Below are 25,305 nucleotides of genomic sequence, written 5' to 3' on the forward strand. Positions count from 1 at the left end.
TTCCTGGAACTTTTCTTATGCGCGGCGCCGGCCAGAGCCAGAGTTGCGTTTCAACTGCGGCCAACTTGCCTTGGCAGATATCCACGGCGGAGTACTAGCAACGATCCGCAAAGAGTGCCCGAGGACTTGGGCGGATCATAACTATCACTACCGTCAAGGCTGTTACCCTGACCTGGCCAATAACCTTGGAATGCACTGGCAGTAAACTCGGTAAGCACTCAGAACTCTGTCGCTTCGACGGTTCAAACATGGCACATATTCTGCAGACTACCTAAGGTATGTAGCTACCAGTATTTCAAGTTGTCCTCAATACTAGTACTGTTTCAAAGCAAAATGCTCATACCGCCCGGCCAATTTCACCCGCCACGTCCTCCCCCAAATAATCATAGGAACACAAGTTAGTGCCACAGCGACGGACAAACATCCAAGCAACACAAACATATTATACACGCCCATGTTGTTCATCCAGGGCGTGATGGCGAACACTAGTGCCGTCGAGATGACGTTGCGTACGAAGACGACCGAGGTGAGAGCATCGCCGAGGATCTGGGGACCAAACAAATTAGTCCCGATGGTCTTCCATACCAGCACTCCTAACTGAACCAAGAGATCAACTGGGCTGTCCTTACATATTGGTAACAATCCTGACAATACGTGAGGGAAATGTCGCCACATCCGCCGATCGCGGCGCCGATGAAGCCGGCGCCCACGGCGTTGATTTGCCATGCCATTCCCTGGTGGAGATACGTTAGCATTCCCGAAATACCCCTCGGGGTTGTCTGATATCTGACTCACCTTGGAAATGGTCAACCCATACATAAACAGCCCAACAGGCATACAAAGCGCAGGCAAGATGAACAGCCAAAGCCGAGTTTCCGGCTCATAAATACCACCTCTTCTCTTCGCGACCTGCAGAATAAAATAGTCGTTCAACGGACCTCCAAAGAGACTGCCCAGCAAAGCACCCACACAAGGCGGGATGTTCATATTTCCAACACCGATAGGGGTGAAATTATACGGTGGAAAGGCGTACAAGCTCGACTGCGTGACTGCAAGGATAGCCAACATGGCGATAGAGAAACCATATTGCAACGCAGTGAACATGACCGCGGGGAAAGTGGCCAGGATCAGGAACGGTTGGTAGAAATGCATCCACAGACTCCGTCGCTCCGTGGTTCTTTGTTTGTCCAGTGACCAAAGTGCCAGACGTTGCCTGTACGGCTTGAGGGGGATGGAACGGTCGATTTCGACCAGTCGTTTGCGCTGTGGTGTATTGTTGCTGGCGGTTTTGGCCGTATTATTCTCCTCGGACACAAATCCAGTTCCAGACCCCAGTCTTCCCTTGCTGATGCTGTTCACTTTGGTAAGTTCTTCTTCCGGGACGGTTGGTGACGTTACATCCACCACGTCCCTGCCCTCCATGACCAGAGGGGTGTATTTGCTCTCTTCCAGGAAGAAAATCATGGCGACCACAACGATGCCCATAAAAATGACGCAGTACCAGAACGCCCATGGCCAGCTTTGGTTCACGGCGACGTACCCTGCGGCCACTGGTCCGAGGTAGTTGCCGACCATGACGGTGACGAGATAGATGCCGTTCATCGTGCCGCGCTGGTGGACGAAAAATAAATCCGAGACCGTGACCTGAAATACAGCCTCGTTGACGGCCCCAGCAAGCCCAGAGACAGCATTGGCTCCAATCATATCGCCGACCGTACGCATTTTTGCCTGCCAGATGGCAGCAGCAAGGAGGACAAGCGCAGTGAGGATGTAAACGGGTCTTCTTCCGACCCGCAGGGCAATCGGGACGAAAATGATGCATCCAACGGACAGGGTGGCCATGTTGGTCGCATAGCCATTGTTCAAGGCATCGTAACTCATTCCAAGCTGCTCGTTGAAATCTTGCCAGAGCGGAACCGAGACACAGAGACTGCACACCAAGTTCCAGTCAGCGCATTGCACACGATAGCAGGGAGAAAGTGATCCTACATGGCAAACACCATCAGCGCATAGAAGCCGAGAATTGTCATGTGCACAGCTTTCCGAAACTTGGACCAATTCTACTGACTCATTAGCATTCATTTTTTGTTTCTTCGATCGAAGACATCACTTACCAACGGTTGGTTTGGATCGGCATTTGGCTGGGGCGCGAGCAGGATCTTGGATCCTGTTCGATCCTCAATACGTTGGGTCCCCGGAGGGAGTCGGTCGGCCGTCATCATGATTCAAGCAAGCCCGTTGGGAAGAAACAAGGCAAGCTTTGCGGGCAGCAGTCACGATATATCCTCACTGCCGGATACAGTGGCAGGCCTTCGAGAAGGGACCGCAGTCCTTTTGTACGAGCCCGCGACATGGTGTCCAGGGTCAGTGTGATGGCAAGTCCCCTTATCAACGTGGAGTAGGTAATCACTAGTCGTGGCCAACTCCCGACTCTGATAGCGCGGCACAGATCAACCTCGATGCAAGTCAAAACTGGGGCTTCCCCAGAACTTGTGCGGAGTATTGCGATAGCGTCCTCGTGGTGCCTCAAGGCCTTGTCCGACTGTCAGGGAGACAAGGCGCCATAGTACGCCCAAATGCGATAAGACCATCCAATCAAGTCACATTGCGCGCTCTAGTGCAACTTCTGGAGAGATGAGGACGTTGACGGTGATCGAAATGTCTGGCTAGACTTGCCTATTTTGCACCGTTAGCCGATGGCTATCATCTCGATGGCGTTGTACAACTACACCCGTCATGTTGCTGCTCTACTCCAGAGTTGCCGGCCCTCTTATCACTGCCGGATCCTGTCACCACGGTCCCCATGACCAATTGGTGTCCCATGGACAATCCTACGTTTCCAGTCGACCAAGGAAACGTTCAAGGGCACCTTCCGGGCTCATCTTGTCCAACCTCTCCTTGGTGCACGCAAACTCGTTCATCGGGAACCAGTCACGGAGATCGGCTTTGTCGCCAGCCACCATGATCGCAAGGGCCTTGCCAGAAAGCCAACAATGAACCATTCCATAACCGTCCCAACCGGCAGCTATCCATTCGCCGCCAACGCCCGGATTGCAGTCTTCTCGCCCGGAAAAGTGTCGATTGACCCGATCGACGAGCGGTAGCCCATCCCCAGTGAACCCCATGATGCCGGTCCATTTCCTCACGACTTTGGTGCCTGAACCATGGACAAAAGCTCTTGAGGGCACAGTTCCCAGGTGCTTTAGACACTGTGCACTAAGCTGGCTGTCGTCGGTGTTGCCCAAGTCCTCGTCGTTCTCTGGACCGCCCTGGAGAAAGCCGCCACCAAGATACAAAGATCCATCTTCACCGGGCGACTGTGTAATGTAGTCAAAGCCTCTCGCCCACATGGTACTCCAAGACCTTTTGTCCCCGGCTCGTGGGAACTCTGGAGGTACAGCCTGCACTGTCATCTGGCCTCTTAACGGCCAGAGCTTGCCTCGCAGAGCTGGGAGCAGATGTGCGGCGAAGCCGTTGGTGCAATGAATGACATGTCTGGCTCGAATCACGCCCCTCGATGTCACTACTTCATATGGATGGGTTGACGAATGGCTTCGACGAACTTCCTGAGCCGGCGTGTTGGTTTCCAGAGAGAGCTGTCCTCCCGCCAACAATTGCGACAGGATGCATCCAAGAAACCGGTACGGCCACGCTGCTCCCGAAGGCCCTTTGATTGCTCCGTATGCGTTGGCGATGCCCAATTGCTACACCTCTGTCAGATACTCTTCTCTTCAGAATTGAACAGGAAGTGACCGACCTTGAGCGCCTCAGCTCCCTCTACAACCGTCCAGCGCTCGCGTTGTTCAGGAAAGTCTTCGAGCCATTTCTCAAGCTTGATTTTGGCCAAGTCCCATGCCTCTTGGTCGTAGACTGCACTTACGCCCTCAACCCGTCTCACCAAACCAGCCTTGCCTGCCTCACCAAGAGCATCAGCCTCTTTCACCAGGGCATCCAGATGAGCAAGTCGGAACTTGGTGATTCTCATGGCACTTTCCTTGCCGTATTCTTCCTTGAGAGCGTAATAGTCCGTCCACGGAACTGCCTTGATATGACCTCCATTGCGACCTGTGGCTCCGGAAATGGCCGCTCTTGCTTCAAGCATGGAAATCTTCGTCGACGGTTGCAACTCCAGTAGATGTTTTGCCGTGCTAATGGCGGTAATCCCAGAACCGATGATGGCCACGTCGGTCTCCTCTGGCAGACATGCTGATTGCTGGGTTGCGAATGAATGAGGAGGGTCTTGCCAGAAAGATGCTGTCGCATTTTCAACTGGAGTGCCGGGGTCCTTGTCAAGCCTTGCCGCCAATGTCTTGAAGACTGAAGACATATCGACAGAGCCCATGTTGACGATTGCTGGTTTGCAATGGTCACGCAGTAACGGCCACAATCTTATGGTGTGCTGGCATTACTTTCGGCGCATGTAGTGTAGTGAATATCGCTTTTCGATCTGATATCTCTCAAGCTTGCAGAGGCTCCATCATTCATTCGAGCTACAGGAGCATATCCTAGCCAGACACTCGTAGCGTATCTGAATGCTTCGACGAGCAAACAAGGCTTTGGCGCTAGCTGAAGCCGTCATGGCACAAAGATACCAGTATGCCTATGGGGTAATTGTACTTGACTGGCGGGCGCAAAACATACTGATTGGTTTCCACCGGCGGAGAAGCGCGATGTACAACTTGAATATTGAAAGGGCCCAACAATCGATCTCCACATGCCGGCCGTGTCCTCAAGAGGGGGTTTTCCTAGACTGCCTCGGATGGTGCCTCATACTAGTAGTAGAAAGTAAACTCCCGAAAGGCGGAGTAGTCAGACCCATGTCGTTGCGATAGCATCAGATAGCATACCATGGAGCATTTCCTTGTTGTCTCCAGGCTAGGTCTCAGACTGGATCTACGTTTCCTTGTGACAGTTCCGTCGGGAGGACCACGTCTCTATATAAATCGATACTTGCAAAGTGCGTACCAAATTGATTTATGCGTCCGTAAGAACCACGAATACCAGCAAATAGGTCCGAGCAAACTTGAAGATGGGGTCTATCGATGTCGCTGTTGAGCAGCAGGGTGAGCAAGCAGGCTGGCAGAAGAAGGTCGCCCAGAAACAGCAACAATGTCGAGAAAGCATTCCCGAGGCGTGGCGCCTCCCGCCCTCGATCCTAGAGTCACTTGTCTTTCCATTGGACGCAAACCCCAACAGGCTCCTTGACATGGACATTCCCAGGAAATCAGGGATCTTGTCTCCCCGTGAGCTGATGATCACCGAAGAAAACACGGTCCCGGAATTGCTTGCGAAACTTGCATCGGGAGAATTCTCGTCTCTCGAGGTGACGACAGCGTTCTCAAAAAGAGCCGCCATTGCCCAACAACTGGTGAGCAGTCTTCAACTTCGTCTCCCCTTTTGCCTGACTAACACCATGGTGAACAGACCTCCTGCCTGACAGAAACCATTTTCGATGAAGCCATCGCACGAGCCAAATACCTCGACCAATGCAGGAGCGAAGGAAAGCTCGTCGGTCCCTTGCACGGTCTTCCCATCAGCGTTAAGGACAGCTTCCAGATAACTGGGACGGACGCCAGTATCGGATTTGTGTCCTTTTTGGGAAACAAATCGGAGGCCAATTCGCCACTGGTCGACATACTCCTGAAGTTAGGCGCCGTTCTTTATGTCAAGACCAACATTCCGCAAACGCTCATGACGGCTGATTCCGACAACAACATCTTTGGCCGCACGTTGAATCCGCACAACACCGCTCTCAATGCAGGCGGGTCCAGCGGAGGAGAAGGAGCATTGATCGCATTCCGCGGCTCACCATTGGGGGTGGGAACAGATGTCGCTGGCTCAATCCGCATTCCTGCTTTATGCTGTGGTACATACGGCTTCAAGCCGACGTCAAACCGGATCCCTTATGGAGGGCAGGCCAATCCATCACTCCCTGGAATGAAACCGATCACTGCCTCGGCCGGGCCGCTGGCAAATGATTTTGAGGCTTTGGAAATCTTCTCCCAAACGGTCATCGACTCCAAACCGGCCATGTTTGATTCAACTGCGCTTGATGTCCCCTGGCGTCGTTTGGAAAACTCTCCGCCAGAACGATTGAGAATTGGTGTCCTTCCAGAGGATCCACTCTATCCGCTTCAACCGCCCGTGAGAAGAGCACTGGCAGAAGCCGTCAGCCGACTTGAAGCAGAAGGCCACGAGTTGATCAGATTGGATCCTTCTCCATGTCACATTTCTGACGCAACCGAGGTGGCCTGCGAGCTCTTCACAATTGCACCTGGGACGTCCATGGGCTATATCAAAGCCAGTGGCGAGCCCATGGTACCATCAGTCGCGAAGATGTATGGCCCAGCTAACGCCGGGAATTATAAGTTTGCTTTAGGACTTAAAGACCTTGACCCGCTGCACAGGTTAGCCGCGCTGACCGTGAAAAGGCAGGAAATTGCCGAGGATTGGCGGAAGATATGGCTGGAGCAGAAATTGGATGCTGTAATCAGTGCTCCGGCACAAAGTACAGCGGTAGTGCATGATAAGTTCGGCTGGCCCCCTTATACTTGCCTGCTGAATCTTCTTGATGTAAGTCGCGAGCCCCTTCTCTTCAAATGGATGAGCTGCTGATGAGTCTCAGTATCCGGCCTGTGTGATTCCGTTTGGAAGAGTATCCAAACAAAAGGATCCAGAGGCAATGAAAGTGCAACCCGGACAAGGCGGTCCTGACTGTAAGTCCACCCTTCCACCCGATTTCTCTTCGCTGACACAATGACCAGATGATCCCGACCTGCAGGACGGGGCTCCTTGCTCGATTCAAGTTTTCACGTCTCGGATGCAAGATGAGGAGTGTCTGAGGGTAACACGTGTGGTGGATAGTTGTTTGAAGCGACAGCCAGCCTGAGCACCCACGGAGCTCAGCTATAGTCCGACTTCCTAGCTATTGTCGTGCATTGCAAGGCTGTTCCCACTCCGTTTTTTGAGATCAAAGCATTAAGGCCGTCATATTCCACTTCCAATTCCCCGGAAATACTGCCAAGGGAAGGCTGAACCAGCATTGTGGGGAGTTTCCAGATCTTTTCGAGAGCGCCAGCTGTCCGTCTCACGTAGCCAGAATAGGAGACCTTCCATATTTGCAGGAGCTGACTTTGGATCAACTTCCGCATTTCTAACCGAAGGTTCTCGTCAGGAGCATCAGATATGGTGAGTCCCGCTTCTGACATGGTCATGGGACAAGCGGCACAGCCCAAGATCAATATTGGCCAGCAGATGAACTGGCCACAAGGAGCACTACCATCGTACACCTTGAGCAATTCCAAGGCTTCCATCAAGAGCGCTTTGATCTCGGGGGATGCACTAGACACCCTGTCCGGATCGAGTACTTTGGCGATGAATATGCGAGCAGCAAGGAAGTAGAGCTTTCCTGCTACTGCCGAGTCGCTTGTCCTGGTCTTTGTAGTTGTCTGGGCCATGCCGTGATGCTCGGGGCTGAAGATAGAGCAGGTTTCCTGTAGCAAATCGAGCTCTGTCAAGCAACGCAGTGCGAGTGTGTAATTATGACCGGAGTTGAATGGCAGCTGTCGGCTCAGCCAGGTGATCTGATAGATCAGGAGGAACAGTGCTGGTGGCGTTTTCCCAAGAACTGGTAGGATGGATGCATGTTGTTTGCCCTCCATTCGATCAGTATCGAGAGCTTCGATGTATTTGGCTACGGTCTGGTTAGGGAAGGCACTGCAGATGGCATCAATGTCTTTTTCGAAGATCAACCTGGTGGAAAAATGATAGAGGACGGAATCCAGTAGTGTCCGGTGGAAAACGGACAGGCGGCTTATCTCAAAGCGGGGGACATCTGCCGCCTGCTCTTCCAGCACCGATGCGATAGCTCGATAATGCGTCAGGCTGTGGCTCGAAGGTGAAGAATAGAAATCCTGCTGAGGATAAGTACCGGAAGTAAGAAGCATTCCATCAAACTCACCTCAAAGATTCCGAGAAAGAGAGATGCGGCAAGAAACGACTCTTTGGAAGCAGGTTGACTTCTCGAATTCTGGGCTGCTTGCCGGAGCCCTTGTAGTGCGCTTTGCGTGTAGACCATAGCATCCTCCTTGGGGATGAGAGCAGCATGGGACGCGTGCAGTGCCGCCGGAGCCAGAGCGGCATGCATTACCCACGGGACGTCGAAGCCGGCAGAGAGAACAAATGATACATCTCGAAACTCAGAGGTGGCATCAGGCGTCGTCAACAATTGGACGTACGTCGTTGAGCAGTATTGAAAGATGTTCCAGTCCCGTGCGGTTTTGATGCCTTCAGGACGGACCCAGAGAGACGTGCGTTGAAGAGGTGCCACAGCGGTGGTAGTGGTTGGACTTTTGACCACTGCCTCTGGCGATTGAGACCTCAGGGAGGAACGCGTGCTTTGAGGCGAGGCGGCAGAAGAGATCGATGGTCTTCGATACACGCATTCAATGTGTAGTCTCTCACAAGCTGAACAAACAGGCCGCCGTTCATCACACTTCTTCCGGCGCTCTCTGCATTTCAAGCAGCCGGTCTTTGTTCGCAGTCGAGGAGGAGGTCTGGTTCTTTTCGGCTTCGCTGAGTCCATAGTCACATGGCACGGCAATACCACAACTTGAAGCAGCAGGAAGCCATTATGAGCAGGAGTCGGCCGACCCTAGAGAGAACAAGTCGATGTTGATCTAGAGGTTGGACAGTTGACGGTGCCTTATCTTGGATCCGAGGTTCAGTCTGTATTGTGAGGGGGCGTAAGTCAGATCGTCTGACATGTCCAATTTTCACCCCAGCATCCAGTTATTAGCAGGCGTCAGTGGATTATTTCCTGTCAGACACGTGCACTTCGGCGGACGATTGGAAAATGGATGCGAGGTCTTAATGACAGTGTCCCCTGATCCTTGAATAGATCTCCTCGATACTACGCATCTCAATGACGATAAGACCAAAACAGTCGCCTGGTTAAATTCTGTCTTCATTTCTTCGTACAGGTGAGCCCGTGTCTGAAGCGAGACTGCACCGTCCACCCCATTTTGTCTATATCCTTCTATGATCAAAGACCCATGTGGGCAGAGATAAGTTTATCGTCCATCAGAAGTAAAGACGCCCCGAGATTGGGGCCTGAAATATGTTCAATCAAGCGTCTCCGTAATCAACAGGTTGCGGAGACTAACCAAACTCCATCCGCTCATCAACGCCGACTCTGCTCTATTGCTCAAGTTTGAACGGGGGATTGTTGGAAGGGTCGATATAATCCATTGGCAGAACATGCTGGATCGGTTGCATATTGCTCAATCCCGTCCCCGGCGGTGCCCCGTCATTCATGACATGATCATGGCCAATCATAGGTTGATTCGTGCCATCCATGAACTGATGATCTGGTGCTTGAGGATTGAAATCGTGTGGATCATGATGGGGTTGTAAATGAGAAGGGTTGGCAAAAGGGGGCAGTCCAGCCTGGACAAATGCATGATTTTGATCATACTCGTTGGCCATTGCCTGAATCTGTTCCATGATTTGGGGGTCGATAGCCATCTCGTCATATGGGTGCAGGTGCGCGCCAGGATCAGTCAAGTGCTCGTTGGCAAGATCCATCGGTTGCTGGATGGCAGCGAAATCATGGCTCGAAATGTCGTTGGTGGGTATGCTTTCCTCTGGTGCAGGCGGCTGCTGCACCTCAGGTGGCGGCGGCGGCGGTGGCGGTGGCTGGGTGGCTTCTGGTAAGCTTGGTGGCGCTTCATCGATCGTTTTGCTGCGACCTGGTCTGTTTTCTGTGCGAATCATTGGCGGCTTGTTGACATCCTTGCATTCCGGACAGTTTTTGATCACATGGCTGACAGTTTCCTTGATCCGAATCCAGTGATACTTCGTCGCGATGATTGCTGTTGTTTTGTTGATGCCTCCGTGGGCTTGATCGTGAATTTGTTTGGCGATCTCGTATTGTGCTTGAGGGTCGGAAATGACCTCCTTGTCTTTCAGGAAGAGCTTTTCTGGCACGCCGTCCTGGCCACCTACCAGTTTGTAGTGTGTCGCGGCGCTTCTAAGTCGGCTTTTTTCCGAGCGGTCAGCGCCTTGCGGATACAGCTGGTGTCTTAAGTAGTAACGGATTTTGTCGAAACGCTCCTCAGACTGATCCGTCTCTCCCTCCGACTTGAGATCCCTCCCATAAATGATGGCATCCACCGGTTCGCTAGAAGACTTCAGACGACCACAGCCAGGAACACGTCCTATGCGCTTAAAACCAAGCGAATCCCAAATCCTCGTGGAAGCGGTGTTTGTCTCATACACCAGGTTGAATACTGAATACGTGTAACCCTGAAAACCGTCAGCTCGCCTTGGTCGGAAGCCTCTGCAAGAGCGCGCTTACCAGTTGCGGCGCCCAGTCCAGGTAGCACTGGCCCATCGACTTGCCTACGCCTTTGTTGCGGGCGGCCGGGGTGACCAGAAATCCGCCGTTGCACACATGACTACTCCGACCGGGATAGTTAGGTTTAACATAAAAGCTGCCGAGACAAAGCTTGTTCCAGTCGGCGCCATTGCGATCCATTTCGGCGACAGCTTCGACGCCGCCAATATCTCCAAGAACCATGACCGCGCCGAAATTCCCGAACCAGTAAGGTCCGAATTTCTCGACGGGCAGAGGGTCGATCATCGGGTACGTGTCTCCACGTTCGATTTCTTGGTTGAGGTTGTCGGCAAGATAGTTGAGAAGTCTCCTGGGGACGGAATCTGGCGAGAAGAACGGAATCAAGGTTGCGACTGTAACGCGATCGCGGAGAGTGACTGGCCGGGGGAATATAGAGGAAGGGATCTGCGGATTATCTGAGGTTGGATACGGAGCCTGACCCGATTGCCGGTAAATCACGGGCGCATCTGGATCCTCCAGTATGGCCGGCATCGTGGACCATCAACTGCAGACCAGGGAATGGAGCGCGCAAAAATACGATTCGGGATGTTGATCTCGCCGGCGACACTATCATTTGGCAATATTCGGGATCAAACTATCAAGAAGAATGAAAAGTCGATGGAGCCCTCGGAAACCCGTCGGCCCAAACTTGTCCTAAGCTCAGGTCACGTGCGCCCTGCCTTGGCGGCCCTTGGCAGCCTAGTCCCGATTTGTTCCTATATCAGCCTGAATCAGGCTGGACATCCGGGTCGGTAGGTACCTACTTTACACTGGACTAGTAGAAAGTAAACTCAATGCTTGTATTGTAGGCTGGCCGTTCATTATATTCGTCCACGAGAGCTCCTCCTAGTCAGCAATCCGCATTATATGTACAATCGTCCACCGGGCTTGATTCCAGTCTCGAGATATAGCCAAGACATAGCCTGACGACAACTGTACCGACTATACCATGGCTGCAACATCCGCATATTGCTGTAGCTGGTCATTCGCTTGAGCCGGCGCCCAAAATCCGCAAAGACTCTGCTTTCTGTTATCCGAGTATAGGCACTTCCATAGCACGGTGGCCGCGGGATATGCAAACTGATTCAGCGATTTGAAAGAGTTCGTGCAAGGTGCGAGTATAGCAGGCGCGACTTCTTGTCATGAGATCCGGCCGCTCACTGACCACTAAGCAGAGTCGTTAAGTTGATCGCGGAGATTTCGGCAAGCTGTCCGAGCGAATTGCCCTTGCAGGCAATAGTGTAGGAATATCATGACATGCGGCGCAGAGCCAGAAGGACCTTCAGCTTGTACCAGCACTCCAGAGCGACACATTCCTTGTGGCCATATCGTAGACATTGCGCAGGTTCGGCCTGTTAGGCTGCGCAGTCATGTCGGACATCATTAATTCGTAGCAGACACCTAGGTCGTGATGCCTTCGGCCGAGAACGCCAGATGGCTACTTCTCATACTCTTTCATGCTCCAGCGCTTCGAGCCTGACATATGAGCAGGCACCCCAATATACATTGGCTCGTCCTCCTGTGCTGGTGGAAAAGGCGAATAACCGCCGTTCACGCGCTGATGGCTTCTTGGCGGCAGCGGTGGCGATGATGGCGCATTCTGGGCCTCGTATAATCTGCTGCTGCTGGATACCGAGTGTATCTCCGTTGGAATCTGGTAGTCCTTCCTGACCGACATATTGGGGGAACGACTTTGTGCTACCATATGCTCGTAAGGGCGTCCGACTAGGAAGTCATCCTTTGCTTCGCCTCCGGAAGATTTAGATCCATCGTATTTGGCGGCAGCTTTGGCAGTGCGGCGGTGCGAGTAATGCAGGCCGAGGATAAAGGCGGCCACGGCCAGTAAGAAACCCCCTATCGCCACACCCACTCCGATGCCAGCTTTTTGGGCCGGGGACAGTCCGTGAGAGTGAGAGGGATGAGCCGAAGATGACGCTTGTAACGAACTCGATGTTGACGACGAAGCACTTGGTTGAGATGTCGTCGGTGATGCAGATAGGACTGCTGATGAGAGTGGCGTGGAGCTTTCAGATGTCGTCGTCAGAGGAGTGTCGGTTGTGGATGGTACAACAACTGCAAAAGAAGTACTGCTAGTACTGGACGTCTCCGCTATAGTTGGTGTCGTTGTTGGAGTCTCGGCTGGGACAGTGCTGGTTGGGCTACTAGTGATAGCAGTAGCAGGATCACTGGTCTGTTTTCAGTCAGCCGACATGATCATTCGGACTATCGACGAGAGAAGCCAACGACAAACACATCCACGTCTGGTGCAACCGGCTGTTTATCCCCATCGTGGTTCTGAAAGCGGGCAACTTTCACAGGGGCCAAATACTTACTGAAGTGACCGGGTCTGGCCCCAAGACAGTCGAGTATCCAACGGTATTGACCACCTCTGAAGTGGTGGTCAAATAAATGGTTGAGATGATTGTGCTTGTTTCTGATGCAGCAGCGTCACCAACAACAGATGTGATAGTGGTTGGTTGGCCGTCCACTGTTGACGTTATCGTTTGAGTCTCTCCTGGGACACCGGTGCCTGGAACGGTGGAATAGATGGTGAGCAGCGAGGGCACAACTGTCGAAACGGTCTCAGTGCTTAAAATTGGATCTGTTGCAACTGGCACTGAGGGTATTGCATTGCAAACGTGGACGATGGCAAGCAGTAAAGCTCCAAGAGCTGTGTATTGGATTGAGGTGCCCATGACATTAGAATGAGATACGAAACAATCGTCTGAATTCAAACAACAACCGGGGATAGAGTGACCAGGGAACAAGGTAAAAGATCAAAATCTCTAGGCGGAAGAGGGAAGGGATTTCATTTTGCCATCCGTAAGATCAATCTACGGCTCAGCTACACCAAACGAACGCGCTACCAGCGCGTGCTGTCCTCTGCGGATGAAGACACATGGTCAAAGGAAAATAAAGAGCGCCAGAAGAGGTTCGTGCCGTGATTGCTGTGGCTTCGAAGGCGTTGCCAAAATGAATGGAAAAAGGAGTGAGGTTGAAGGCTGGCAGACAGCGATGTGATTGGCTGCATCAATATCCACAGCATGTCGCCGTTGCGCAATGCGGAAATTGGCTGATGACCGGCACCGTGCAGCCTTCCAAGACCACATTTTCTAGACACGTTTTCTGCTCCCACAGCGCTGCACAACACGTAAAAGCAGACACACGTGATTGCATCGATCCATGACCCCGGAAAATACTGAAAGTTGTGGATGAGCGGTTCAAGATCAGATATCCGGCTCGTCAAGCGAAGTTACGCGAGCCGGGCAGGTCATCGTCCGCTAAACGTGATTGACCTTTTGACACACTGACAGCTGGGGAATTACGAGTGCAAGCCTCGTGCGTCAAGTTGTAGAAGGCCTGGCAATAGAACCCGAGATTTGCAGCGCATCTGTATGTCAATAATGCAATGATGTCTCGTCCCGTTGTTCAATGCGTCCACGTTTGAAATATTGCGCGTGTCAATCCTGGCTATCGGGTCGAAGTTGTCTCAAGCTCGTCTGGATGGACTTGTAATAGCCTGCTCAAAGGTTGTAAAGTTGCAGAGGCCCGGGACTGCTGGTTGTTGCTTGCCATAACGTCACCGACCCAGGGATGTCCTTTTCAAAATCTTGCCAATGTTGCAGGCTCCGTTGGAGGGTCATGGCCAAGTATTCGCCTGCTGGTGTTGACAAGTCAGCTAGAGGTACTTTGGAGTGGCGCTCAGTAATGGTTGGAAACGATCAAAGGGAGCCGGTCTGGAGTTGAACGCATCCAAGGTGAATGAGCGATTGAGCTGATGACTGCTCATTTTGCCAGGTCGACTTGCTCGAGGGATTTTTCCACGACTGGTAAGATGTTGGCCACCTGGTTAGGATCTCGAAGCACAGCAGCGACATCATCCCTGCGGCCTGCCAATTCATCCCGGACCTTGTCATATGAATCCTCCTTTGCAACGTATTCTCTGGTGACTTGCTTCTTGTGAAAGTCGACGTAGACTCGGGTATCCCGTATTCTCAACATGACATTATCAAGTCGCATGAAGAAACGACAGAGCAGGAGAAGCCGTGCTGGCATGACCCGGATCTTGCAGGAAAGCATGGTAATTCCATTGTCCGCCAATTCGTCTTCGTAGAGAATGACATCGTCAAAGAATAAAATAGGATCCGGTCTCTTCAACAACTCTAAGGGTATGGGTTCCGTAGACTCCTCGAATTGTGGGCCTTCAGACGCCAACTCTCCTCTGTAGTCAGTCGTGTAAGACCAGTCAAAGGGCTTAATGACCTCTTTGATATCATGTGTATCTTCTCTGCTCTGATGCCACTCCTTGGAGTATGCCACTTTCAGCCTCTTTTCTCCCGTCTTGTCGACCCGATCCAAAGCACCAAATGCATCAAACTTGATGGCCCAGCCAGACGATGGATGCTCGATGGTTACGAAGTTGTCGCCGAAAATCATCTCCGGCGGGGCAATACCGAGTTTCTCAGTCATCTCTTCGATGGGCCCGGCTTTGAGGATCGGCAGCTTCTGCGTCGTGATCCGGAAGCCCTCGATAGAGTATGTCCTCGGAGGAGCAGCGGGGGAAGAAGGGAAATGTGTGCGGACGGCGTCGGCGGTGTGATGGCCGTTGAGCGCCATGGTCGCTGGGATTGTCAGTTTACGATTGAGAGAGGGAGGCAGCCTCGGCGGCGGTGTACTTGAACCATAGACTGGCTGTTCAGAAGTAGTTGAAGCGGTGGTTCAGTGGTTCATCGGTCGGTCTGCCTCACTGCAACTGGAACAGTACCTACTTGCAAGTTCGCTGCCCGCATTGCACGGCCAGTGATAATTTAGTGCCAGTCCGTTATCGATAACGAGGCGATGGTCGCACTGCAGTGCCAGTACTACTAGTAGTAGGTACCTACTAGGTACTGTAGTGGACCGTGTTCCAGCGTGACTTGGGGGCGAGTTGCGCTGCAGCCGAGTGCGTGCACTCTCGATTTGGTTGCTCGGCCAACTGTAGATTATTTATCCTGCGCCGTGTCTTGCACTGCAGCGCATTTCGACTTCCACATCAACTGCAGTGTTGGAGCCCATTCGCATCCTATAAACACTTTGACCGGCGACCACAGCTGCAACGGCTTGCTTTGCTCATCTTTATCTCGAGTGACTGGACAACAGATTACAGCCAGAAATGGCCACCAAAACATTGGAGGCTCGCTTCGAGCACCTTACTGTCCACGATGAGAATGAGGCACCGATGAGCTCTATGCTCAAATCCAAGGTAAGCTAGCTGCTTCCTGATGGAAGCCGATGATGCTGATAGGGTTCTTTCAGGTTGCCGGTGTGCAAGGAACCATCGCGAGTCTACCCTCGAACCAGTCGCGACCAAACCTAGTGAAATACGCACTTCAAGCCACCAACGAATCGAGACAGAACGCTGCCCACCACACTACCATCACTACAACGACAACAGTGCCTACACTTCCCCCGTCTCCCGTACGGAAAGCTGTGACTTCGTCGCGAGCCTCTGAAGAAAACAAGGAGTCGGCGTACAGACAAGGGCCCCAGGCTTTCTTCGATCAGCCACAAGCCCCAAAGCAGTTCCACCTAGGCATGTTCGAGATCGGGAAGCCTTTGGGCAAAGGTAAATTCGGGCGTGTCTACCTTGCGAGAGAAAGGTCTTCAGGCTTCGTGTGCGCATTGAAAGTCCTGCATAAATCCGAGCTTCAACAAGGAAAAGTCGAGAAGCAAGTTCGGCGAGAGATTGAGATCCAATCGAATCTGAGGCACCCCAATATTCTGCGGCTGTTTGGGCATTTCCATGACAGCAAGAGGATCTTCCTCATTCTCGAGTTCGCCGGAAAAGGCGAGCTGTACAAGCATCTTCGTAAGGAAAACCGGTTTCCCGAGTGGAAAGCGGCCCAGTATATTGCCCAGATGGCCGCCGCACTCAAATATCTTCACAAGAAGCACGTTATGCATCGAGATATCAAACCCGAAAACATCCTGGTCGGAATACACGGCGAGATCAAGATCTCCGATTTTGGCTGGTCGGTCCATGCTCCCAACAATCGCCGGCAGACCATGTGCGGAACGCTGGATTACCTCCCACCGGAAATGCTCAAGCCAGGCAGCTCGGACAACTTTTACACCGAGAAGGTCGACCTCTGGAGCTTGGGTGTACTCACATATGAGTTCCTTGTTGGCGAAGCACCATTTGAAGACACGCCCATTATGACACAGAGACGAATAGCACGCGGTGACATGACTGTCCCCAGTTTTGTGAGTGCAGAGGCAAAAGACCTCATCCACAGAGTAAGTACCTTTGCCCAGTGCACGTGTGGGGTTATACTGACGGCGACAACAGCTACTCGTACTTGATCCTGAGAAGAGGATCCCTCTGGACGACGTGCTTCGCCATCCCTGGATCATCAAACATTGCGTGACCAAGGGTGGAGAGCGAGGTTCACAACGAGTGTCTGAGGACAAAGGTTCTGGCTCAGCCCGATGACCCCGGGATATACCTATTATTAACGGGATGATCTTGGACGAGTCTTTCTTTGATTGGCGAACTTGGACTGAGCGTTGTATCTGCTTCGGTTGTTCTTTCGACGGTGGATATTTGCATTTGCACATCACATTCGCCAACTAATCAGCTCATGGCGGTTAGTTTGGAGCGTGGAGTTGGGGCGATGATAGGTATTGAACTGGGCCAATGTGAATTTGATGTTCCACGGTACATTTGTACTCTTTTACACCGTGAGTTGAAGGTGGAATTCAAGCTATAACCCTTGTAGTAGTAGGTGCGTAATGGGAACCTTCCGTCTGTAAGCCCCTCTCTCATGTCAGACTTGAAGCCATGCAAGGCACCCAGGCTTCTAGACCACCTCCAGTCTAGGTAGAAGGTGCCTATACTAGTAGCAATGTTGTAGGTAACTTGAACTGCTGAAACGTTCTCCCTCTGGCGCTGCCATTGGACGCAACAATTACCCCGGCCCAGTTGGTAACGGTCCGCCGTAGTAGATTACTACCAAGGTACCAGGTACTATGGCGGGGCATCCCTAGTTTCGACCAGTTTGCAAGGCGGCCGGAAAGCCGACACTTCGGCCGCAAAGACGAGCAGCGACGGATTGCAACATCTCCATGGCAGTGCAGCATTCAGTTGCCTGGTACGCCTTTTGCTTGAAAATGAGTCACCGTCAATACTATATATCAATGCGAATGGGAAAGGAGTTGGGTGAATGAATTCTGCTGATAACGAAGTGCAGAGTCTGGCAATAACGTAACTACAACATTGTAGGTATATTGCATGGTGGTGCAGTGGTTGATAGTATTACAGTATTTCGTTGGACCGGATGCGGAGTTCTCCAATCAATCCATCCCTATCGCCTTTATTCCACCCGGTTACATCAGCCTTGGCCACTGTATATTCGAACTGTAGGTATTTAACACTGGCAACGACTGTTAATTCCAAGTCTGACGTGACGGTCGAGACACCTCGCTGTCTGCAATAGTCCTCAGCTACTCCGGAAGAAAAGTCGTTCGCCATGGGTGACGCGGGAGGCCATCACAAAGGCATCCGAATTGCCATCGATGTCAGTGCCAAACCCTTCCTTCTGCGTAATGCTCGTTCGGGCACTGCATTGCATTACTAACCAGCCTGAGAGCCATATAGCGAGGCGGCACATTCACAGATTGTGTGGGAAACCCGGGGACGGGGCGCATGGAAGATGATATCATTATCAAGCTTCTGTCCGAGGACCCGGGCAACTACGACGATGCGCCGCTGGAGGGGATCCGACGACTGATGGAGAGGTTTACAGGGCGGCAAATCCCGCGAGGCGAGCCGCTCGACACCAGCGAGATCGAAAGTATCCGCATGGGGACGACGGTAGCGACCAATGCGCTGTTGGAACGCAAGGGCGAGAAGATGGCCATGCTGGTGACCCGAGGGTTCAAGGACTGTTTGGAGATTGGCAACCAGTCGCGACCCAAGATCTTTGATCTCGCCATCCGCCGGCCGGATGTCTTGTATCAAAAAGTTGTCGAGATCGATGAGCGTGTCACTTTGGAAGACTATGCCGAAGACCCATATCGGAATCAGACAAAAGTCGAAGCCAAGCACGAGGACCACAAGCAACACGATCTCGTGCAAGGTCTGTCCGGCGAGGCCGTCCGGATTCTACAGCGGCCAGATGAATCCAAGATCAAAGAATCACTTAAAGAGTTGTACGACGAAGGGTTCCGTAGCATCGCCGTCTGTCTTATGCATGGCTACACCTTCCCGGCTCATGAGGCACTCGTGGGAAAGCTGGCGCACGAGATAGGCTTCCAGCACGTCAGCCTGAGCCATGAGCTGATGCCCATGATCAAACTGGTGCCGAGAGCGACATCGGCATGTGCAGATGCCTATCTCACACCGGCGATCAAGAAGTACATTGCTGGATTTCAGGCCGGATTCGAGGGCGGACTTGGCACTCAAAGTGTCAAGAATGAAAAGGGCACCAAGGGCGCCAGATGCGAGTTCATGCAATCTGACGGTGGTCTCGTGGACGTGGACAAGTTTTCGGGTCTCCGTGCAATCTTGTCCGGTCCCGCCGGCGGCGTGGTCGGTTACGCTCTGACATCCTACGACCCGGAGACCAAGATCCCAGTCATCGGATTCGATATGGGAGGCACCAGCACCGACGTCAGCCGGTACGGTTCTGGCCGATATGAGCATGTCTTTGAGACCACCACTGCTGGTGTCACCATCCAGTCGCCTCAGCTAGATATCAACACAGTGGCCGCAGGAGGTGGATCACGCCTGTTTTTCAGAAATGGTCTGTTTGTCGTTGGACCCGAGTCAGCCGGTGCGCACCCGGGTCCGGCATGTTATAGAAAAGGAGGCCCTCTCACCGTCACGGATGCCAACCTGTTTCTTGGCCGCCTGTTGCCCGAGTTCTTCCCCAAGATCTTCGGCAAGCATGAAAATGAAGGACTCGATCCCGAAGCCAGTAAGAAGCTCTTTGAAGAGCTCACCAACGAGATCAACAGCAAGACTGACAAGAAGATGTCGGCGGACGAGGTGGCTTATGGGTTCATCAAGATCGCCAACGAGACCATGACGAGACCGATACGATCCCTAACAGAAGCGAAAGGACATGACACGTCGAACCATCGGCTCGCTACATTTGGCGGCGCTGGAGGCCAGCATGCCGTGGCCATTGCTGAATCCCTCGGCATCAGACAAATCTTGATTCATCGCTACTCGTCTGTGCTATCCGCCTATGGGATGGCGCTCGCGGACGTTGTCGACGAAAGCCAGGTTCCTGAATCCCACGTCTGGGACCTGCAAGGCGGACACCGCGAGAAGCTGCAGGCCAAGATGAACGAGCTCAAAGAGCGATCGCGCAAGAAACTACAGGACCAAGGTTTCGATGACGACTCCATTGTCTACGAGGAGTACCTCAACATGCGATACCGAGGCACGGAATCGGCGTTGATGGTGATCAAACCCAGCGCCGAAGAGGCAAAGGAGCTTTACGACGGCGACGACTGGGCGTTCGGCGCGGCATTCGTACGCCAACACGAGCAAGAGTTCGGCTTCACTCTGCCCGACCGTGATATCATCGTCGACGACGTGCGAGTCCGAGGCATCGGCAAGTCCTTCAGAGGCATGGCCAAGACGGTTGACCAGCAACTGAGGGAAATCAAGCCCAAGGAAGTCGCCGCCGACAAGGCCCATTCGACGTCCCAGGTCTATTTCGAAGGTGGACGCAAAGACACCAAGATCTACAAGCTCGAGGATCTCGAGGTTGGTACGCGCGTGGCTGGTCCTGCCATCATCGCCGACGGCACTCAGACCCTGGTTGTGCCTCCAGGCGCATCAGCATTGGTTATCGAGACACATGTGGTGATCAACATCGGTGATGAAGCGACTGCAAAGAAAGCCAACGCCAAGGAAGCCGATCCGATCCTCCTGTCTATCTTCGCACACCGTTTCATGGCTATAGCGGAACAGATGGGCCGCGCTCTGCAGAAGACGTCTGTTTCGACCAACGTCAAGGAGCGACTCGACTATAGCTGCGCTCTTTTCGACGCCGATGGCGGGTTAGTGGCCAATGCACCCCATTTGCCGGTTCATCTTGGTAGCATGTCGACGTGTGTGCGTACGCAGGCGGAGATCTGGAAAGGCAAACTGAAGAAGGGAGACGTGGTCATGTCCAATCATCCCGAATACGGCGGCACACATTTGCCCGACATCACGGTCATCACGCCTGCCTTTTCGCCATCGGGAGACATCTTGTTTTATGTTGCATCACGAGCCCACCACGCCGACATTGGTGGCATCCTTCCGGGATCGATGCCGCCGCATTCGCGTGAGCTGTACCAAGAAGGCGCGGCGATCAAGTCGGAAAAGCTTGTCTCGGAAGGCCATTTCAATGAGAAACGATGCGTCGAGCTTCTCTACGACGAGCCGTCGCAGTATCCGGACTGCAGTGGAACCCGCTGTCTGGCGGACAATCTGAACGACTTGAAAGCCCAGGTTGCTGCCAACCAGAAGGGAATCAGTTTGATCAGCACTTTGATCGAAGAATATGGCGAGGATGTGGTTCAGTTCTACATGCACAATATCCAGGACAACGCAGAGCAGTCGGTGCGTGATTTGTTGAAGGAGGTCAGCAAGCGATTCGAAGGCAAAGATCTGCAAGCGACAGACTACATGGACGACGGCAGCCCGATAACCCTACGGATCACGATCGACGGGGAAAAGGGCGAGGCCGTCTTCGACTTCGAGGGAACAGGCCCAGAAGTATATGCCAACATTAATGCGCCCGAAGCAGTGACATTCTCGGCCATTATCTACTGTCTAAGGTGCTTGATCGACCAGGATATCCCGCTGAACCAGGGCTGTTTAAAGCCGGTTGACGTTCGCATTCCAAAAGGCTGCTTCCTCAGTCCCAGCGAGAAGGCTGCCGTGGTGGGTGGAAACGTGCTTACAAGTCAGCGTGTTACCGATGTGGTGTTCAAGTGCTTTGAGGCTTGCGCCGCCAGTCAGGGGTGCTGCAACAACCTGACATTCGGGTTTGGAGGCAACACCAAAGGTGGTAAGCAGGAGAAAGGCTTTGGATATTACGAAACAATCGCCGGTGGAAGCGGTGCCGGTAAGGACTGGGAGGGCACCAGTGGCGTTCATGTGCACATGACAAACACGAGAATCACCGATGCCGAGGTGTTTGAGCGACGGTATCCAGTTATCCTGAGAGAGTTCAGCCTCAGACCCGGCACTGGTGGTGTCGGACAGCATCGAGGTGGAGACGGTGTCGTTCGCGACATTGAGTTCCGGATTCCTGTGCAGGTCAGTATCCTCAGCGAGAGAAGAGTATATCACCCATACGGTCTACACGGTGGCGGTGACGGTGCACGTGGTAAGAATATCTGGGTGAGAAAGGTCAAGAAAGTGCAGGCTTTGGGCACTGGCGGCGAACATGAAGGACAACGTCGCGAGGAAGGCGATAATGGCGAGTATGAATACAGATATATCAATATGGGGGCAAAGAACACTGCCAGCATGCAGCCAGGTGAGAGGATCATTGTGGTAAGTTCTAGCGCCCCTTTTTGAGCCATGAGTTGGATGCTGACATGAGATCTAGATGACACCTGGCGGTGGCGGCTACGGCAAAGTTGGTGAAGAATCCAAGTTGCAGCCCAAGGAAGACCATGAAAAGCATTGGAAGAAAGGCAGCCTGGCCAGCAGACTAGCGGAGTGGGAGAGCAGTTCGTAAGTCTGTTTGTTGTGGAACTTGAAGCGGCCAGCGCGTCTCTGTGAAGTTAGCCGAGTCTCCATTCAAGGAGAGAAATACAAACCATGAAGCCAGTTCTGCGAACTTGCTAGTCTTATCCAGGATCGACCGTATCCGTTACGATGTGCAATCCCCAATCAACCATCGCTGTACGTTATCCCGGATGATGGGCCGGCCGACCCACGACCACTGTAATCCACATGTTACTTTTGTGACAAGTTGGGTATCTGAACAGTATGCATTTGAATCATTCATCTTCGTCACTAGTTGCCTCGATATTCGCCTTTTGCGACGTCCTAGCCGTTTCTTCCTGGTCCTCATCTGCGCCGTTGTTGGCTGCTGAGGTAGATGGTGTGCTGCCAGTGCCACTGTAGTCTGGCCTCGGCACCGATTCGCCCTGCTGCTTGAGCAGTTCCTCTATCTGAGGCATGATGCCGATAAGGGCAGAATACTGTTCGAGACTCATAGAGATGCCCTGGTCCGTGAAGCTCAGCAACGGGAACAGATATACGCAAATGCAGTTTCGGCCGCAAACCTTCTTCCCTGGTAGCCATTCATTGTCCTTCTGGTAGTATTCACGAATGTTGACCAGCTTCTTGCCCTTGAAATCGGATATCGTCACACGTCTGTTCTTGGAGATCTCCCAGTATGAGTTTCCTTCAGCGTCGGTCTGTGGTTTCGCGGCCGGTTCGAAGGTAGTGGCAGTGCCAGAGGCTCCTTTACCGCGCTTTGTTGATACTTCGGCGTCGACGTCACTATCGTCGTGCTCGATGGCATTGGATTTGCGCTTTTTGGACGCGAACCCCATACTGGGTGACCCAGAGGGAAATTTACACGCGTTAGTCGACAGTTGAAGCGCTCAATGTGATAGTAGTAATGGACTTCTTTCGCGATGGTCCCGGTACGATAGTGGTGGTAGTAGCACAACCAGTAAACTCCGATTCGCAGCCTCCAGTAAAAGACCGAGCCGAAGTTGGGGGCGAAACGGAGATAACTAGACCAGACGTCATACCCCAGAACAGCCTAGCGCACAAATCACATGATCTCCAACCACTCAGCGGCCACAATCAGCCAGACCCTTCGCCCCTCCGCGTCTTTCACGATCTTTCTTTCGTCAACCGAATCATTTATCATCCATTGCGCCGCCCTCTGGAGAACTACAACGACGCTGGGGGTATCTTTCGTTAGTGCGCTCTCGCTAGACTTTCCCGGATCAGCCGCCAGCTTAGTCAGGATCAGTAAAATGACAGTACAGTACCTGTTTCAACAACAACTGCCACACTAAAGCGCAAGAAATGTGTAATACGCTAGTGCCAACTGGGAAAGATGAGAGTTGATTACGCGCTACTCTACTTATGTACTAGTGTGCTACTAACGAAAGATTGCCCAGAGGTGTTGTATATCCAGCAACCTACAACCTACGGCTCGCCATCGCAATTCCACGATCTTGATCAAACCCAAACCCATCGAACAAACCTACTTTTCATCACGCGAACAACTGTCTCGATAACCAAAACACTTTCCATCATGTCTCGTCGAGCTCTTTTGAGCGTTCCTCGCACAATTTCCGCCTCGGTCCAATCCTCCGTCCGACCCTCTCTCGCCTCCCAGACTGCGTCGCCATTCCTCAGACCTGCCATCGCGCAGCCATCGCAGCAGAGACGGTCGTATCACGAGAAAGTCTTGGACCATTATTCCAACCCTCGAAATGTCGGCTCCATGGACAAGACTGCTCCCGACGTCGGTACAGGTGAGTAACAAAATCCGCGGAAAGTCCGGTCCGGCCTTCATACCATGACATGAAATGGTCTCAAAGCAAACACAATTTACTGACAAACTGCTATCATAGGCCTCGTCGGCGCCCCTGCATGTGGCGATGTCATGAAACTGCAAATCAAAGTTGACCCGGAGACCCAAAAGATTTCAGATGTCAAATTCAAGACCTTTGGCTGCGGTTCCGCCATCGCCTCGTCGTCGTACCTGACCGAACTGGTACGCGGCATGACGTTGGAGCAGGCGGGAAAGATTCGAAACACGGAGATCGCAAAGGAGTTGTGTCTCCCGCCCGTCAAGCTGCATTGCTCCATGTTGGCCGAAGATGCCATCAAATCGGCCATCTCGAACTACTACCAGAAGAAGTGAGTAATTACACAAGACCCTGCTGGCAAAGTGCAGCTCAGCATGCTAACTATTGTGAAACAGTCCTAAGGCGCGGGCAACCGATCTGGGTAGCGCTTCTGCGTCGATGCCCAAGATCGAAATTGAACGGGTGACGGCCACCACCGATACCGGCGCCAGCGCCACTGCTTGAATGAGATGATTAAGGCGTTTTTGGATGTTGAACAAATTGCAACTGAAACCCCCGAAAAGGATTCCTTAAGCTGTCTTGAGACGTTTTGATGGTGGAATGAATTAGCACCCTCCCGACTCTTTTCCTTCATTTGGTCGGTTGCAGTTGGTTGCCAAGGTGTGGTGTGGTCTGTTTGTTCTGGCGTGTTCTGTATCTGTACTTGTATCTATCCGTACCTGGGTCTGTCCGTGGTCTGCTCAATTGAGATCACAATCACCCTTGTCACACTTGGGCACCATAGGCACCTAGGTACCTTTGGTTATGACAGAGGAAAAATGAAAGTACTGTAATCACTTTCACCATCACTCGCTGCCAGTGTATGTCCTGGAGTAGTACCTAAGTACATAACAGTACCCTACTACGATTTAGTACCTACCTTACATCCAAATGAATCTACCCTCATCGGAGTCGCCTCAGCTGCAGTGCTGAAGTCGAAGCTCCGAAGTGGGAGTTGAATTTTTATCTTATCGAATCAATCAAATCGCATCGGCCATAACCATCAATACCTACCTTTCTCAATTGTAAGGTAGCCAGCAACATGAACGAACCCATTGGCAAAAACGACCACTGGCATTGCGTCTAAAAGTAAATGGTATTGCAGTATGCCACACCGACTGTCGACGCGATGTTGCCTTGCACATTTGAGTCATTCATTCATTCATTCATTTCATTTATAGGCCAATGAATGCGCGTTTTTATACCCACTTACCTATTCGGGTTTAGTTTTTGTGCGAAATAAGGATGCTATTGTGCGAAATACAGGCAGCCGCGGCATCTCAGTGTTGCCTGCAAGGTTACCCCATGTGGAAGAA

General features: G+C 52.4%; 11 protein-coding genes across 11 annotated transcripts; 4 read left to right on the forward strand and 7 right to left on the reverse strand.

Annotated features, from left to right (window-relative positions):
* Positions 1-312: 312 nt before the first annotated feature.
* HMPREF1120_06741 (serine/threonine kinase 16) lies at positions 313-2,219 on the reverse strand (the record flags this gene model as incomplete). The annotated part of the gene is made up of 5 exons (XM_009160951.1): positions 313-546; positions 630-734; positions 796-1,930; positions 1,990-2,060; positions 2,115-2,219. 5 exons carry the CDS (start codon positions 2,217-2,219, stop codon positions 313-315), a joined length of 1,650 nt encoding a protein of 549 aa, XP_009159199.1.
* Positions 2,220-2,831: 612 nt separating this feature from the next.
* HMPREF1120_06742 (uncharacterized protein) lies at positions 2,832-4,342 on the reverse strand (the record flags this gene model as incomplete). Its single annotated transcript, XM_009160952.1, has 2 exons — positions 2,832-3,704; positions 3,758-4,342. The coding sequence occupies 2 exons, from the start codon at positions 4,340-4,342 to the stop codon at positions 2,832-2,834; spliced, it is 1,458 nt and encodes a 485-aa protein (XP_009159200.1).
* A 687-nt stretch (positions 4,343-5,029) lies between these two features.
* Positions 5,030-6,889, forward strand: HMPREF1120_06743 (amidase; the record flags this gene model as incomplete). Its single annotated transcript, XM_009160953.1, has 4 exons — positions 5,030-5,368; positions 5,425-6,573; positions 6,626-6,716; positions 6,765-6,889. 4 exons carry the CDS (start codon positions 5,030-5,032, stop codon positions 6,887-6,889), a joined length of 1,704 nt encoding a protein of 567 aa, XP_009159201.1.
* Positions 6,890-6,902: 13 nt separating this feature from the next.
* On the reverse strand, positions 6,903-8,584 carry HMPREF1120_06744 (uncharacterized protein; the record flags this gene model as incomplete). The annotated part of the gene is made up of 2 exons (XM_009160954.1): positions 6,903-7,913; positions 7,961-8,584. The coding sequence occupies 2 exons, from the start codon at positions 8,582-8,584 to the stop codon at positions 6,903-6,905; spliced, it is 1,635 nt and encodes a 544-aa protein (XP_009159202.1).
* Positions 8,585-9,198: 614 nt separating this feature from the next.
* Positions 9,199-10,888, reverse strand: HMPREF1120_06745 (histone acetyltransferase Spt10; the record flags this gene model as incomplete). The annotated part of the gene is made up of 2 exons (XM_009160955.1): positions 9,199-10,305; positions 10,358-10,888. The coding sequence occupies 2 exons, from the start codon at positions 10,886-10,888 to the stop codon at positions 9,199-9,201; spliced, it is 1,638 nt and encodes a 545-aa protein (XP_009159203.1).
* Positions 10,889-11,834: 946 nt separating this feature from the next.
* On the reverse strand, positions 11,835-13,092 carry HMPREF1120_06746 (uncharacterized protein; the record flags this gene model as incomplete). The annotated part of the gene is made up of 2 exons (XM_009160956.1): positions 11,835-12,587; positions 12,730-13,092. 2 exons carry the CDS (start codon positions 13,090-13,092, stop codon positions 11,835-11,837), a joined length of 1,116 nt encoding a protein of 371 aa, XP_009159204.1.
* A 1,090-nt stretch (positions 13,093-14,182) lies between these two features.
* Positions 14,183-15,013, reverse strand: HMPREF1120_06747 (uncharacterized protein; the record flags this gene model as incomplete). Its single annotated transcript, XM_009160957.1, has 1 exon — positions 14,183-15,013. The coding sequence occupies one exon, from the start codon at positions 15,011-15,013 to the stop codon at positions 14,183-14,185; it is 831 nt and encodes a 276-aa protein (XP_009159205.1).
* Positions 15,014-15,548: 535 nt separating this feature from the next.
* Positions 15,549-16,868, forward strand: HMPREF1120_06748 (aurora kinase, other; the record flags this gene model as incomplete). Its single annotated transcript, XM_009160958.1, has 3 exons — positions 15,549-15,638; positions 15,665-16,672; positions 16,725-16,868. 3 exons carry the CDS (start codon positions 15,549-15,551, stop codon positions 16,866-16,868), a joined length of 1,242 nt encoding a protein of 413 aa, XP_009159206.1.
* Positions 16,869-17,904: 1,036 nt separating this feature from the next.
* HMPREF1120_06749 (5-oxoprolinase (ATP-hydrolyzing)) lies at positions 17,905-22,125 on the forward strand (the record flags this gene model as incomplete). The annotated part of the gene is made up of 3 exons (XM_009160959.1): positions 17,905-17,952; positions 18,033-21,938; positions 21,994-22,125. 3 exons carry the CDS (start codon positions 17,905-17,907, stop codon positions 22,123-22,125), a joined length of 4,086 nt encoding a protein of 1,361 aa, XP_009159207.1.
* Positions 21,518-23,133, reverse strand: HMPREF1120_06750 (uncharacterized protein). Its single transcript, XM_009160960.1, has 3 exons — positions 22,679-23,133; positions 22,208-22,618; positions 21,518-22,163 (listed from the first exon to the last, which is right to left on the reverse strand). The coding sequence occupies exons 1-2, from the start codon at positions 22,949-22,951 to the stop codon at positions 22,391-22,393; spliced, it is 501 nt and encodes a 166-aa protein (XP_009159208.1). The 5' UTR covers positions 22,952-23,133; the 3' UTR covers positions 21,518-22,163; positions 22,208-22,390.
* Positions 23,134-23,670: 537 nt separating this feature from the next.
* HMPREF1120_06751 (nitrogen fixation protein NifU and like protein) lies at positions 23,671-24,454 on the forward strand (the record flags this gene model as incomplete). The annotated part of the gene is made up of 3 exons (XM_009160961.1): positions 23,671-23,893; positions 23,993-24,281; positions 24,346-24,454. 3 exons carry the CDS (start codon positions 23,671-23,673, stop codon positions 24,452-24,454), a joined length of 621 nt encoding a protein of 206 aa, XP_009159209.1.
* Between the last annotated feature and the right edge of the window lie 851 nt (positions 24,455-25,305).

Source organism: Exophiala dermatitidis, assembly GCF_000230625.1.
Source record: "Exophiala dermatitidis NIH/UT8656 unplaced genomic scaffold supercont1.5, whole genome shotgun sequence".
NCBI classification, from domain to species: Eukaryota; Fungi; Ascomycota; class Eurotiomycetes; order Chaetothyriales; family Herpotrichiellaceae; genus Exophiala; species Exophiala dermatitidis.